Below are 16593 nucleotides of genomic sequence, written 5' to 3' on the forward strand. Positions count from 1 at the left end.
GATGCGGGACTCGATCCCAGGACCCTGAGATCATGACCCGAGCCGAAGGCAGCGGCTTAACCCACTGAGCCACCCAGGCGCCCTAATCTCTTCTTTTAGCACGTGTGTCTCGAATAGTGGCTTCATGTTATGTTTTTGTGCCCTTTAGCATTTTGTATACCCTGGATAAGTATGAACAGTTCTCGTTTCTCTTTATAGTTCCAGGTTAGGGTCTTGCACAAAGTGAATATTTTGGTAATGTTTGTTGGCTTAAACTGTCCTGCACTGACTTACACTTGGCAGCTCTGAGCAAGCAACTTAAGCAGTTTGTCTTCAGTCTTTTTATCTATGTAATACAGGATTTTGCTGAATAATCCCTAAGGCTCTTTTTAGTCCTGAAGTTAAATACTTTTATGAATCTGTATTCTGGACTTTCTTTTTTAAAATATTTATTTATTTATTTTAGAGAGAGATGGGAGGGGCAGAGGGAGAGGGAGAGGGAAAGTAAATCCCAAGCAGACTGCCCATGGTGCATGGAGCTGGAGGTGGGGCTTGATCTCAGGACCTTCAGATCATGACCTAAGCCTAAATCAAGAGTCAGACACTTCACTGACTGAGCCACCCAGGCTCCCTGAAAATCTGGCTTATTAACCATACATATGGGTATGACATAGCAAGAACCTTTTGGAACAGAGAATTCATGCTCCTTAGTTTGCAAAATCCCTTGTCTGCCCTTCCCCACCCCCCTTTTTCCTGTCACTTTAGCTAATAATGACTTTCATCTGGGGGCAATTTTGCCTCCATACACTACCTTCAGCCCCAGAGACATTTGGCAATGTTTGGAGACATTTTTGGTTGTCACGACTCAGGCAGAGGGTGCTATTGACATTTAGTGGCTAGAAGTGAGGAATTTTACTAAACATCCAACAAGACACAGTACAGTCCCCACAACAAAGAATGATCTGGCCCAAAATGTAAATATTAGAGAGGTTGAGAAACTTCTGAGTTTGTCATGGTTCAAAGTTGCTGGAATTTCTTTTTTGTTTGTTTGTTTGCTAAACTCTTGTTTCCTTGTTTGATTGTCCTTGACTTTCACAAAATGAAATTATGTTGAGTTATGATAATACATGTATCACTTCAGTCCTTTATTTTAGATTCTAACTGAGGCAAGATTAGAGAATGTTCTTTTATTTCACTCTCAAGTGTGCGATTAACTTAATGTTAGCTGAAGTAAATTGAGAATGAAGAATTTTTTTACCTGGTGCATGTAATAACAATAACACAATAATCTCATGTTGAGCCAGAGGCCAGTATTATCTTCACTTGGGATTTGGGTGTACCAAAGTTCAAAAGTTCAAAATGAACTTTGAGCAATAGATAGGAAGTATTATTTCTCAAATTGTGACTTTTAAAAAAATTTTTATTTATTTGGTACAGAGAGAGAGAGAGAGCGCACGTGGGTATGAGCTGTGGTGGGGTGGCAGGCAGAGGGAGAAGCAGACTCCGTGCCAAGCGGGACGCCTGATATGGGGCTGGATCCCAGGACCCTGGGGTCATGATCTGAGCTGAAAGCAGATGCTTAAGCGATTGAGCCACCTGGGTGCCCCTCAAGTTGTGACTTTAGAAACTCAGATACTGTTTTATCTGAATTCTTAATCCTAAAGTTGGCTTTGTGTCTGCAACTTTCCCATGTCTAATGACTATGGGAAGAATTTGAAAAGTGACACTCAAACTGAATCCTTAAATATTGGTAGATGGAAGACATGAGAGTAACAGGAGTAAGGAAGTTCATATGCTAGTCTCAGTATACCACCTACTTTATTTTTTTTTTAATTTTATTCATTTATTTGACAGATAGAGATCACAAGTAGGCAGAGAGGCAGGCAGAGAGAGAGAGAGAGAAGGAAGCAGGCTCCCTGCTAAGCAGAGAGCCCATGTGGGCTTGATCCCAGGAGCCTGGGATCTATGACCTGAGCTGAAGGCAGAGGCTTTAACTCATTAAGCCCCCTAGGCACCTTTACCACCAACTTTCTGTTTGAGGTCTGACAGTTTAACCACAGCGTGGGCACCCATGTGTACAGACAGCATGTATATACAGGGACTTCGGAGAGTTGGTTCAGGCCTATGTTCCTGAAGCTAAAAGGACTTGAACTTCCCAATAAATGAAAGGATATAATAAATATCAGTAATGATACTTGACTTTCAAAATGAAAGTTAACTAAAAGTTAGTCCTGGATGCCTTTCATTTTTTAAAAAAAGGTTTTAACTAGTTTTGATTCTTTAGAATGCCAACAATGAACTAGGGTGCTAGGCAGACTTAAATTTAATGTTTGTTGGAAAAAATTTTACAGAAGGAAATGGATTTCAGCAGTAACTCAGGTTCTCCTTTGTTAATTCCACAAATTTCCTTTTCTTGAGTTCATTTTCTCTAGTGAGTCTTCATGGTATTTCTTACTTAAAAAGGTCTCAAAAGTTGTAGGTTTTGAATTAGGTAGTTAAGCGTTGAATTAAAGATTTTTTATATACTTTATAATTTCTTCATTTTCTGCTTTAATTTGGTATTATTCCAATAGTCGATCAGGAGAGAGCTTTTGATTTAATACACTCCTGAATTAAGTGCTGTGTGTGGAGTAATTTTTTTTTTTTAAAGATTTTAGTTACTTATTTGACAGAGAGATCACAGGTAGGCAGAGAGGCAGGCAGAGAGGGAAAGGGAAGAAGGCTCCCTGCTGAGCAGAGAGCTCGCTGCTCTATGCGGGGCTTGATCCCAGGACCCCGAGATCATGACCTGAGCTGAAGGCAGAGGCTTAACCCACTGAGCCACCCAGGCGCCCCTGGAGTAATACTTTAATTTGATTATAGTTGTTTAGTATTTGCTTGATAATTCATTTTATGAGCCAGTTGAGCCCTGAAATTATTGTAGGTATTCAGACATCTTTGTCGTTATTTATTCATAATGTATTTAATTTATTAAGCACCACATTTAATTCATTGAATGTGTATTGATTTGAGTATAAGACACTGTGCTAGATATGATGGATATAGAAAGCACAGGTCTTACCCTTGAGCATTTTTTCAGACTGGTTGGTGTAACTGATTTCATTGAAGAAGAATTAAATAGAAGCCAAGGGATTTGTGTTCCTGTAATCCTGTGTCAACCATGGGATTCAAGATAGAATTAAGGTTCAGAGAGCCCCTAGAGATGATGTACTCCAATTCCTCTTTTCATAAAAAACTGGAGGCCCAAAGAGTTGATGAACTTAGTGTACCCCTGAATTACAGCAGCACAGAAGCAAGCAGTCATGATTACAAACTTGAGAAGAAGGTTTGAAATTGTGTAATAAAAGTTTACAGTTCACAGTGTTTAGTTTTTTGTTTTTTTTTTTTTTTTTAAGGATTTTATTTATTTATTTGTCAGAGAGCAAGCGAGAGCGAGCGAGAGCGAGCACAGGCAGACAGAATGGCAGGCAGAGTCAGAGGGAGAAGCAGGCTCCCTGCGGAGCAAGGAGCCCGATGTGGGACTCGATCCCAGGACGCTGGGATCATGACCTGAGCTGAAGGCAGCTGCTTAACCAACTGAGCCACCCAGGCGTCCCTACAGTGTTTAGTTTTTTAGAGAACAGGAGAGAGGAACTCTTCAGAGGGTCTAATTTAAAATAAATATTAATCAGTGTTTTTCATGTGCTGGGCACTCTAGGGTGCAGTACATTAATTACTTATCCACCAGCGACAGAATAAAGTGGGCATTATTCTTCTCATTCTAAAAGTAATAACATCAATTTTATTGAGCCCTTTTAAGTGTCAGGTTAAGTATTTTACTTAAAGTATCTTATTTGAGCTCCTTAAGAAGCCTGTGAGGTAATTATGGTTATTATTCCATTTACCAATGAGAAAACTGAGCTCTGGAAAGTTATGTGACTTCCTTAAGGTCATTTATATCATATTAGAGTTAAGATTTAGACTCAAGTTAATTGGAGAGGGAGATGAACCATGAGAGACTATGGACTCTGAAAAACAGTTTCAGAGTTTTGAAGGGGAGAGGGGTGGGAGGTTGGGGGAGCCTTTTGGTGGGTATTATGGAGGGCATGGATTGCATGGAGCACTGGATGTGGTGCATAAACAATGAAATCTGTTACCCTGAAAAGAAATTAAATTTAAAAAAAAAAAAAAAAGATTTAGACTACGGTTTACCTGATTCCACCGTCTCTGTTCTCATCCCTTGGCTTATAGTTTTGTTTTGTTTTGTTTTTAGGAAATTCTGCTAACATCATGTATCCTAGTCTTGTGCTTTTCAGTTAAAATACCAAAACCTAAATGTGGATGGCAAGGGTTTTGGCAAGTATTTTGATGGTACTGATCTTAATATCAGGATGTAAAATGGTGAACTTGAGGTAGAGCAGGAGAAATGAGCTAGGAGGAAAATAGATTTTTTTTAAAAAGATTATATTTATTTATTTGACAGACAGAGATCACAGCCACCTTCTAGTACCATTGTCCCATTGTCCCAACTCGCTGCTGCATGGCTGAGAAGCAGGCAGAGAGAGAGGGGGGAAGCAGGCTCCCCGCTGAGCAGGGAGCTGGATGTGGGGCTCGATCCCAGGACCCTGGGATCATGACTAGAGCTGCAGGCAGAGGCTTTAACCCACTGAGCCACCCAGGCATCCCAGGAAAATATATCTTTAAAGTTCTTTAGGGGAGCCTGGGTGATTCTGCTCCCTACTCAGTGGGGTGTCTGCTTCCAGATTCTCTCTCTTCCTCTGCTCCTCCCCCCTGCTCACGCTTGCTTGCCTTCTCTCTCTCTATGAAATAAATAAATCTTATAAAAAAAATTATTTTTAGTCTGAATGGTGTAAAAACTAAAAACAAAGGCCTTGCTAAGTGTATTATCCAGTTGCATAAATTGTGTGAAAATCTGCCAGTTTACAACAATTTTGAATATTTAAGACTGGGTTGACATGGTATCCATGTGCTGGATATTGTCCTTCTTGCTAGATTACAGAGGATGGTATACTTGCCCTCAGAATGCTCAGATGCACATTTACTACAGGAACTCATTCTTCTACAGCCACCTTCTAGTACCATTGTCCCAACTCGCTGCTGCATGGCTGGCAAGAACAGAGTACAAAGATAGTGGGGAGAATGGTTGGTTGTCTGGGAGAAGGGATCAGTCCATGCCTTGCATTCAGGTGACATTTGAGCTGGAACTTAAAACAGGATAAGCGTTTCATTCAGGAGATGATGATTGAGGAAAAATCAATATAATCAAAAGTATAAAGATATGAAAGTATGTGGTTTGTTCAGAGAACAAGGAAAGTTTGTGTGGCCAGCCCATAAGGTGAATGAACCAAGATGGCCAGGGTTAGATTAGAAAAGGTCTTCTGTGTCTTACTAGGAATTTAGACTCTGTATTCTGCACAGCAGGGAAACCCCCAAGTCTGTGTGTTATTTGGATATATCCAGACATTTAAAGACTGCCCCCCCGGGGGTGCCTGGGTGGCTCAGTGGGTTAAAACCTCTGCCTTCGGCTCAGGTCATGATCCCAGGGTCCTGGGATCAAGCCCCACATCAGGCTCTCTGCTCAGCGGGGAGCCTGTTTCCCTTCCTCTCTCTCTGCCTGCCTCTCTGCCTACTTGTGATCTCTGTTTGTCAAATAAATAAATAAAAATCTTTAAAAAACAAAACAAAACAAAAAAAGACCGCCCCCCTGCCAATTGGGGGAAGTAGATAATATGATGAACTTATCAACCAGCTTCAACTCATGGCCAATCTTGTTTTATCTATGGCCCCTACTATCTCCCATATATATGTATATATTTTAAGATTTTATTTATTATTTGACAGATCACAAGCAGGCAAAGAGGCAAGCAGAGAGAGAAAGGAGGAAGCAGGCTCCCCGCTGAGCAGAGAGCCCGATGTGGGGCTCTATCCCAGGACCCTGAGATCATGACCTGAGCCGAAGGCAGAGGCTTTAACCCACTGAGCCACCCAGGCAACCCCCATCATATTTTGAAAAAAATCCCATATACCATATTATTTAATTCATAAATATTTCACTATATATCTCGTTAAAAAGTATCAAATAGCCAGTTAATGTTCAAATTTCCAATGGTTAAATAATTGTTGTATTTTTAAAATTGCAATCAACATTATTGAAATTAGTTGATATTTTAAGTCTCTTAATCAGTAGGTTCTTTATTTAGCTCTTTATTTTTCCCCTTGTAATTTATTTGTTGGTGAAAGTAGACTGTTTGTCTTGTAGAATTTGTACAGCCTGGATTTTGCTGAGTGTATGCGTCTCATATTGTTTAACAAGTTCCCTGTCTCTGCATTTCCTATATTGAATCTAGAAGCTCCATTAATTCAGGTTTGTTTCTTGCAGAAAGACTACTTTGTGGATGGTGGGTAAGGATTTCTTTCCTCAGGAGGCATGTGATGCCAGCTTTATCTATTAATTTCTTAGGGTTTACAAAATACTGTGATTTGTCTTGCCTACTCCACAAAACGGGAATCCCACAGGTTAAGTTAGGAATCTACTGTATGCTTCTGAAAAGTCTGTTTTAGGACTGAGCTGGCTTATATTAGAGAGTCGGTATTTTTTGGCCAGTCAGGGCAAGAGATCTTGAGTTAATATCTGTTTATTATTTGACTTATGCTGGTTATCAACTTTTTACTCTTAGCTTTCAGTGAACTAGTTCTTTATGGTATTTTATGTAAAATTGTTCTCTGTTGATGAACATCTAGACTGTTTCCACTTTGATCCTTAAAGAGTTTGGATCAAAATGGAGCTGATGTGGTTCAGGAGATTCGTGGAAAAGACTCTGAGTGTCTTTTGTTTTACAGGCTTCTTTCATCTCATAATGTGTTACCCCAATCACATATCCATACAAGTGGGTCTCTGGATATTTCTCGAAAATGGGAAAAGAAGAATAAAATTGTTTATCCTCCACAGTTGCCTGGAGAACCTCGGAGACCAGCAGTAAGTTTGTGGGTAGAAATAATCTCTTGGGTTGCCTGGGTGGCTCAGTCATTTGGGCATCCAGCTCTTGGTTTCAGCTCAGGTCAATCTCGTGGTTGTGGGATTGAGTCTGCATGGTGCAGTGTGGTGCAGAGTCTGCTTCAGAGTCATTCTCCCTTTCCCTCTACCTTCTCCTCCTCGAGCACATGCTCTCTCTCTAAAAGAAATGAAATCTTTTTTTTTTTTTTTTAAGAAATTATCTCTTAGAGCATTTACTCTTATGTGGCTAGCATTGATTTATTGTTCTACATGAAGAAAGGGAAAAAATACACCACAATTTGTGTGATAATTAGATTGATGCAGAGGACGTTCTAGATTTATCTTCTTGGAGTTTTTATTTTTTATTTTTTTATTTTTTTAAAGATTTTATTTATTTATTTGACAGAGAGAGATCACAAGTAGGCAGAGAGAGAGAGGAGGAAGCAGGCTCCCCGCTGAGCAGAGAGCCTGATGTGGGACTCGATCCCAGGACCCCAGGATCATGACCCGAGCCGAAGGCAGCGGCTTAACCCACTGAGCCACCCAGGCGCCCCGTCTTCTTGGAGTTTTTAAAGATTGTCTGTGTTTTACTTGTTTGCCTTGACTTAACCTTCTGTTTGGGGGCCTTAACTCTGTAACTAAGTTAATAGCTTGAGACATACTGACAGATTTTGGATTCCTTTCAGAGATACTGAGGTTTTGTTTTGTTTTTTTAAAGATTTAATTTATTTATTTGACAGATGGAGATCACAAGTAGGCAGAGAAGCAGGCAGAGAGAGAGGAGGAAGCAGGCTCCCCGCTGAGCAGAGAGCCTGATGTGGGGCTCGATCCCAGGACCCTGGGATCATGACCCTAGCTGAAGGCAGAGGCTTTAACCCACTGAGCAACCCAGGCTCCCCAGAGATACTGAGTTTTATCTCATTTTTAGCTGCTTGGAATTCTTGGACCCTCTCCAAACTGCTTGTGAGTGCTCTAGTCTGAGATACAAGACTAATTTCTAGCTTAATGTGAATTTGCTGTAGAATACAAAGGCATCTGTTAAAAAGCTTAAACAAGTAATGATAGCATAAACAAGATGGAAGCATTTGAATCCTTAAGAAAATAAATTGTGCTTCAAAATAGAATAATCAACTAATAACTTATTAATACATTCAGTGGTGTTAATTATAAATCATTCAGTTCAGAAAACATTTAAAGGCCTTTGGGATTTAAGGCTGGCATATAATCAATATCATCTAAGTAATGTCATTTGCTTAGTTTTTATATGGATTTGACAGCTTGCCTTTCATTAGGATTCAGTTTGTAAGTATTGGTCTAAGTTAGTACAGTTTTATGTTTTCTTTTTTTTTTCTTATTTAGGGGAGTTAATTTATTGATTTGAAGAGCTCCCCCCTCATTGGGGGAATAGAGATGCTAATAGTTTAAACAAATAACTTTCTAACTTTCATATTTTATTTTTCCATCAGAACTTAAAAATTAGATTTGTGACAGAATATGTGCTGTTAGGTATTAATTCCATTTTATAATTAACCAAAGTTTAGGAAAAGTTACATATTTCTACAAATATAAATAAAATATTTCCTATTACTATTTTTTTAAGTTTTTTTTTGACACAGAGATAGAGAGTATAAGTAGGTAGAGCAGCAGGCAGAGGTAGAGGGAGAAGCAGGCTTTCCACTGAGCAGGGAGCCCGATGTGGGCCTGGATCCCAGGACCCTGAGACCACTATCTGAGCTGAAGGCAGCCACCCAACCAACTAAGCCACCCAGGCGCCCCATAAAAAATATTTCTTATTATTAATGAGCTTTCTTTACTTCTTGCTTGAGCTCTTTGAACTTAGATATTAATTGAGAAAGAAATCATAACAACATCTGACAAGTCCAGAATCTAAAAGCAAACTTTTGAATTTATAGTACTAGTCTTTTTGAATATTAAACTAAATGCACTTCAGGATATATCTCTAGTGGCAAAATTCAGGTAGTTAACAGTAGATCACAGATTTTGTTTGTGTGAATAATCCTTTTGGGAACAAACTGACTTTTAGAAAATACTTTAACATTTTCTGACTTTAAATAGTGCTTGTTAAATTGACTTGGTACATCATTTATACCTTTTATGATTGAAATATTAATGCCTTTCATTAAATACTAGCTTAATAATGGAGTACTTTGCACACCTAGCCACATGGTTCTTATACTGTCATTATGTGCAGTGTGACCTTGCCAATCTGCTAACTGCAAACATTTTAAAAATTAGTTTTATCTCTAATTTAGAAGGGGGTCAGACAGGGGCGCCTGGGTAGCTCAGTGGTTAAATGTCCAGCTCTTGGTTTCAGCGCAGGTAATGACCTCAGAGATGTGAGATTGAGCCCAGAAGTAGGCTTTGCCCTCAGAGGGTGTCTGCTTAAAATTCTCTCTCCCCCTCTGCCCCTCTTCATGATTTGTGCTGTCTCATGAATAAATAAAATCTTAGAAAAAAAATCAGGAGGAGTCAGGTAATATTTACCATTCTAACTCATTCTGATCTTCAGCATTGAAATATACAGTTAAAGTGGAGTGGATCAGCGGCGCCTGGGTGGCTTAGTTGGTTAAGCATCTATCTGCCTTTGGCTCAGGTACTGACCCCAGGGTCCTGGAATTGAGCCCCGCATCGGGGTCTCTGTTTGTTGGGGACCTGCTTCTCCCTTTCCCTTTGTCCCTTCCTGCTTATGTTCTTTCTCTCATTTCTCTCTCAAGTAAATAAATAAAATCTTTAAAAAGGAAGGACAGTGGATCAGTCATGAGTAAATCGATAGCAGTAAGTTAAAATGAATGTCACCAGTTTAGGTATGTTTTAGGCCATTCCTATTATCTTTAAGATTATTTTCCCAACTTAGCTAGCCCCAATTTCCAAACAATATAGAATCCCATGTAGACTTTTTTTTTTTTTTTAAAGATTTTATTTATTTGTTAGAGAGAGAGAGAGAGAGAACAAGCACAGGCAGACAGAGTGGCAGGCTAGAGGCAGAGGGAGAAGCAGCCTCCCTGCCGAGCAAGGAGCCCGACGTGAGAATCGATCCCAGGATGTTGGGATCATGACCTGAGTGGAAGGCAGCCGCTTAACCAACTGAGCCACCCAGGCATCCCACCCAGGTAGACTTTTATCTTACCTGTGGCTTCATCCTGGTGAAGAAAATGAGTCAGAGAGAAATTAAATGGCTTTATTCATAATAGTCAGCCCTTGTTAGTTTGGGCTTGGGTTTACTTTTGCAATATCTATGAAGAAAGCTATGTTAAATAAACTAAAAATATAGTGAGCCTATATCAAAACTGTTTGAACAACCCTTTCAGTAGGAGCATGTTTTAATTTATTGATTGACATACTGATAGTAAGTCATACTTATAAGTCATGTGAATCCCATAAGGCCCTAGTTTGGATTCTTACTAGGTGACACTTTTTTCCCATGAAGATTTTATTTATTTATTTATTTATTTATTTATTTATTTGACAGACAGAGATCACAAGTAGGCAGAGAGGCAGGCAGAGAAGGATGTGGGGCTCCATCCCAGGACCCTGAGATCATGACCTGAGCTGAAGGCAGAGGCTTTAACCCACTGAGCCACCCAGGCACCCCTAGGTGACACTTTTTTTTTGAGAGAGAGTGTGGGAGTGGGGAGGTGGGGTAGGGGAAGGGGCAGAGAGAGGAGAGAGAATCTCAAGCAGGCTCCACACCCAGCACAGAGCCCCATGTGAGGCTCAATCTCCTGACACTGAGATAGTGACCTGAGCTGAAATCACAAATTGGACATTTAACTGACTGAGCCACCCAGGCTCATTAGGTCATTAGTGTCATTAGGTGACACTTTTTTTTTTTTAATCATTGGAGTTATTACATGCTTTTTAAAATTAGTTTTTTTAAAAGTTACTGGTTTAGACATTTCATAATTTAGGCTTAATTTTACGTCATTTGAATTACTACCTTGCATATTGTATCCTAACTTTATCTAATTTATTGTATAAGTTGGTTAATAGTGACGTTTAATTGGATTTCCTGACCTCCAGCTCTGCCACTTTATTGATTTGCTATGACAGGTTTTTCTGGTTTATCTTTAGAAAATGCCTTTAGACATTGCACCTGCCTAAAGGAAATGTTGAGCTTTTTTGTTTTAAAAGAGTATGATTGGATAACTTTCTTCTTTTTGGGTAAATACTTGATTCCTTTTTTCCCCATGCTCCTGCCAGGAGTATAATATCTTTTTTACAGAATTTGAAGATAATCATATACAGTTCATGTTTGGAGGTAGCCCATCTTGGGAAACCAAGAATTGAAGGGTTTCTATATAAAAGATTTTATTGTGTATATTAATTTTTGCAGATGAATATTATCAGTCATGACGGTTCTTCTTTCTTCTTCAGTGCTCCCTTGGACACTTTATTGCTGAAAACGTAATTGGGCTGTTGCTACAGTTTTCAGTCTGTCAGCTTCTATTGCAACTGAAGTGAAATCTGCTACATATTAAAAGATGGCCACTTGAGAAACTGCTGTTTCTAAGGCATTTGAGAATTTCTAGCAGGAGTCAGAATGTTAGAAAGTTCTGAAGTCTCCTTGCTATTGTTTGCCATGACAGATGTTTTCTAATTGTTTTAAAGGGGTGATATGGTGTAGTGGAAGGAATGTGGGTTTTATAGTCATAGGAAAACTTTAAAGATACACTTGTCAGACATTGTGTTAGAGACTTCATATACTTCCGCTATGGGACTTTGACTTCCAGCTTTGTCTCTCACAAACTTTGTGGTCTTAGATAAGTCATTTGATTTTTCTGAGTTTTTATTTCTGGTTTTTACTTTGTGAAAGGATTATTATTATTTTTAATTTAAATCCAATTAGCCAACATACAATACATCATTAGTTTTTGATAAGATGTTCAATGATTTTTTTTTAAAGATGTGTTTATTTATTTGAGAGAGAGTAGGAGAGTGAGCGACCAGAGGAGGGAGGAAGAACAGGGAGAGGGAGAGAATCACAAGCAGACTTTGCACTGAGTGTGGAGCCAAGCGTGGTACTCCATCCCACCCTTGAGATCATGACCTGAGCTGAAACCAAGAGTCTGGTGCTTGAGCCACCCAGGTGCCCCTATAAAAGGATCATATAGTGTTTTCTTTCCCAACTCTAGAGTTAGATTAAATGAAATAATGGGCTTGAAAAGTACTCTGTTAACTGTAAATTATATAATCGATGATTGATTAAAAAAATGAAATGGGATGTCCTTACTACTCTAAATAGAAGATAATAAAAACTGGCATTTACTAAGATCTTACCAGGTACTAGGCACTGCAAAATGCTTTCTTTTCATAGATTATTTTCTTTAATTCTCAGTGTATTTTTATGAGGTTGGTATTATTATCTTCATTTCAAGGAAGAGGAAACTTAGGCAGAGAGGTTAAAGAGCTTGGATTCTGTAGCCAGTAGATGAGAGAATTAGAATTTAGACCCAGGCTGTCTGATTCTAGGACCTGTGCTCTTGACCAAATATCTCAGTGTCTGTGAAACCAGTTATTTTGTCCATTTCACCATATTCTCTTATTTTCCCCACTGAAAGGAAACTTTTTTTCTTGTACCTTTTCTTTTCTTCTTTTATCTAGCTTAATGTTTTCATTTAGATCTTTTATTATTCCTCTGGATAGAAATTTGCAAATATTGGCACAAAGTAGCCATTTTCACTGTCTTAATGATCTTTTTAACATAATGAGACTTTGGAAAAATACAACTTAGTGTTTTTATTTCTTGTGGTGGCATTTTCATTAGGCATAAAAAGTTAAAGTTTTATTAACAGTGTATGTTACTGTTATTTTGATAAATTTGCTAACTTTTTTTTCTTTTCCCTATTTGCAAGGAAATCTACCATTGTCGAAGGCAAATAAAATACAGCAAAGATAAGATGTGGTATTTGGCAAAATTGGTAAGCCAAAATGACATTACCATATAATACTTAAGAAATAAGAAGCTATGAATTCTCCCCCAGGATTTAAAAAACTGAAAAAATTTGTCCTGATTTCTCCAAAAAGTGAGGAATATAATTACATGTTTAGACAGTTGGTAGGTAATCCACAAATGATTGCTCAGAGATGAGTGATTTTGCTTAATTTTTACCTTTCTTCTGAGAATCCGAATCACGTTGGATACATAGATATTTAGCCCAAAAGCGTCAAGAATCTGTAAGCTAAGAGAATGTAGGAAGCAAGCTCATTTATCTTAAAAGCTAATTCTACCTATTTCAAAACCATTGCTTTTTAAGATTTTTCCTGGGAGAATAAAACTAATCTGTAAGAGAAGACAAAGCCCCAGATAAATAAAATACACTTATCCTGTAGAAGAAGATGACTTTCACGCCTAATGTGGTGCTTGCCACTCTGTGATTTCTGTGATGTCTGCTCTCTCAATATTACTAAAACATTTATAATCGAGGTGTTATGGTTATAATAAGTTTGATTTTTGACTTAAAGGGTGGCATCCCTTCTCAAGCTTCTTTTCTTCTTCTCTGCCTACGTTTTGTTAGCTATTTTTATTTTAATTTTTAAAATCGTGCCCCCTCTACTTTTATTGAGATATAATTGACATATAACTAGTTAACTATTCTTAGAAGTTGTTTGTATTATGTAAGGCTTTTCTTCTCATTGCAAAGGGAGATTTGGTTTTGTAAACCAATTTATCTTTTCTTGTCTGTTACCCTTTAATTCTAGATACGAGGAATGTCCATTGACCAGGCTTTGGCTCAACTAGAATTCAATGACAAAAAGGGGGCCCAGATAATTAAAGAGGTAAATTAAGATATGTGGGGAAGGAGTGCATAGCTGTCTTGCCGGTGTTAGTAAGCTTAGCCTAAATCCTGAATTCCTTGGTGTAAATGCATAGTTCATATAATACAGATTCAGGGCACTCAGTTTTATTAGTGTCCTTGTACCTTAGGAATGTTGTACCTTAAATATATATATATTTTTTTCTGGAGATGCTTTTATTTGCACCAGACATTCATTCTTTTTTTACTGTATCTGTATGATAAATCTTTGTTTTGGTGATTTGGGACTTGATAGATTTTTTTAGAAGATTGATTTTTTGTTTGTTTTGGCCAGTTCCGTAACTGAGAGCTTATGATTTTATATGTAATTGGATGGAAAGAGCACTTTCTGGGACTCAGGAGACCTAGTCTTGTCTTTTCTGTGACAGTTTCTAATGTGATGATGGGCAAAGCACTTAACCTGTCTGGTTCCATTTTTCTTATTTGTAAACTGGGTGGAATTGGATTAAAAGATTTCTGAAGACCCTTCCACCTCTGAATGTACCTGAATGTAGCTGAATCAGTTTGTGCAAATGTGCTAATGGCATTTGTGCTGACTCATTTTAGACACATGGCATTTGTTGGTTTGTTTTTTTGTTATCTGTTGAGGTTCAGTCATGTTGATTTTTCCAAGAACCAGTTACTGGTTTCTTTGATCTGTTCTATTATTTTTTTTAGTTTCTATTTCATTTGTTTCTGCTCTGATTTCTATTATCCCCTTCCTTCTGTTGGCTTTGGTCATTGTTTGTTCTTTTTCTAACTCCTTTAGGTATAAGGTTAAGTTGTTTATTGGGGATTTTTCTTGCTTCTTGAGGTATATTGAGCCTATATTGCTATGTACTTTTCTCTGAAGACTGCTTTTGCTGCATCCCAAAGTTTTTGGACTGTTGTGTGTTCATTTTCATTTCTCTCCCTGTGTTTTTTAAATTTCTTCTTTGATTTTTTGATTGACCCATTCATTGTTTAGTAGCATGTTGTTTAACTTCCACGTATTTGTGGTCTTTCCAAATCTTTTCTTGTGGTTGACTTATAGTTTCATAGTGTTACAGTCTTTAGAAAAGGTGCATGGTATGATTTCAGTCTTTTTCATTTGTTGAGACCTGTTTTGTGACCTCATATATGATCTGTTCTGGAGAATGTTCCATGTGCACTTGAAAAGAATGTATATTTTGCTGCTTTAAGATGGAGTGTTTGGAATGTACCTGTGAAGTCCATCTATTTTAGTATGTCATCCAAAACTGTTTTTCCATGTTGATTTTCTGTTTAAATGATCTATCCATTGGTGTAAGAGGACTGTTAAAGTCTCCTAGTATTATTGTATTATTATCCATTGGTTCCTTTATGTTTGTTATTAATTGTTTTGTGTGTTTGGGTGCTCCCTATTCACTCCATAAATATTTACAATTGTTATATCTTCTGGTTGGATGGATTGTGATTATATAATGCCTTTGTTTGTCTCTTTTTATAGTCTTTGTTTTAAAGTCCAGTTTGTCCAATAGAAGAATTGCTACTCTGGCTTTCTTTTGAAATTCATTTGTGTGATAAATGTTTCTCCACCCCTCATTTTCTTCTTCTTTTCTTTTCTTTTCTTTCTTTCTTTCTTTCTTTTTTTTTTTTTTAAAGATTTTACTTATTTGACAGAAGAGAGATCGCAAGTAGGAAGAGAGGCAGGCAGAGAGAGGGGGAGAAGCAGGCTCCTCACTGAGCAGAGAGCCCAATGGAGGACCCTGAGATCATGACCTGAGGCTTAACCCACAGAGCCACCCAGGTGCCCTCACCCTTCACTTTCAACTGCAAATGCTTTTAGGACTAAAATGGGTCTCTTGTAGGCAGCATATAAATGGGATTTTTTTTTTTTAATCCATTCTGACACTCTGTCTTTGATTGGAGCTTTTAGTCCATTTACATTCAAAGTAATAATTTATTCTTTTAAAGTAATTATTGATAAATGTATATTTATTGCTATTTTATTACTTGTTTTGTTGTTGTTTCTGGAGATTTTCTCTGATCCTTTCTTGTCTTTGTTACTTCTGATCTTTCCTTTGCACTCAAAGAGTCCCCTTTACTATTTCTTGTAGGGCTCGTTTAGTGGTCATGAACTCCTTTAGCTTTTGTTTGTCTGGGAACCTGTCTCTCTTATTTTGAATGATACCCTTGCTGGATAGGGTATTCTTGGCTAAAGAGTTTTCTTATGCAGCACATTTAATATATCATGTCATTCTCTTCTGGCTTGCTAAGTTTCTGTTGAGATCTCCAGCTAACCTTATGGGTTTTCCCATGTAGGTTAAGGGCTTCTTTTGTCTCGCTGCTTTTGACATTTTTTTCTTTATCACTATATTTTGTGAATTAAATTATAATATGTGTTGGTGTTGGCCACCTTTTGTTGATTTTCATCAACAAATCAACGAATCTGGATGTCTGTTTCCTTCACCAGATAAAGGAGGTTTTCTGCTGTCATTTCTTGAAGTAAATTTTCTTCCCCCTCTTTTCTCTTTTCTCCTGGGACTTATGCAATATGAATGTTACTATGTTCGATGAAGTTGCCGAGTTCCCTAAGTTGGTTCTCATGTCCCGTAATTATGCTTTTTTTCTTTTGTTCAGGTTCATTATTTTCCATTGTTTTGTCTTCTATGTCACTAATTCATTTCTCTGATTTTTCCAGCCTGCTGTTCATTGCATCAAGCCTGTTTCCAATCTCCTTTATCTTCTTTATCTCTGATTTTTTTTTTTAACTCTTATCTCTGTGCTACAGTCTCATTGATATCTTCAATTCTTTCCTCAAGTGCAGAGAGTTTCCTTATGATC

At 37.9% G+C, this 16593-nt stretch overlaps 1 protein-coding gene across 3 annotated transcripts in view; it reads left to right on the forward strand.

The window, feature by feature from the left end:
• MRPL22 (mitochondrial ribosomal protein L22) overlaps positions 1-16593 on the forward strand; it is a 28509-nt gene that overhangs the window by 1791 nt on the left and 10125 nt on the right. Inside the window, exons 3-5 of one of the 3 annotated variants that reach the window (XM_059416538.1) lie at positions 6820-6955; positions 12847-12912; positions 13694-13771. In XM_059416538.1, the coding sequence (XP_059272521.1) occupies positions 6820-6955; positions 12847-12912; positions 13694-13771 (280 nt within the window). The remainder of the gene's footprint in view (positions 1-6819; positions 6956-12846; positions 12913-13693; positions 13772-16593) is intronic. The other 2 variants (XM_059416540.1, XM_059416539.1) reach the window with 2 other exon arrangements.

Source organism: Mustela nigripes, chromosome 12 (assembly GCF_022355385.1).
Source record: "Mustela nigripes isolate SB6536 chromosome 12, MUSNIG.SB6536, whole genome shotgun sequence".
NCBI lineage: Eukaryota > Metazoa > Chordata > Mammalia > Carnivora > Mustelidae > Mustela > Mustela nigripes.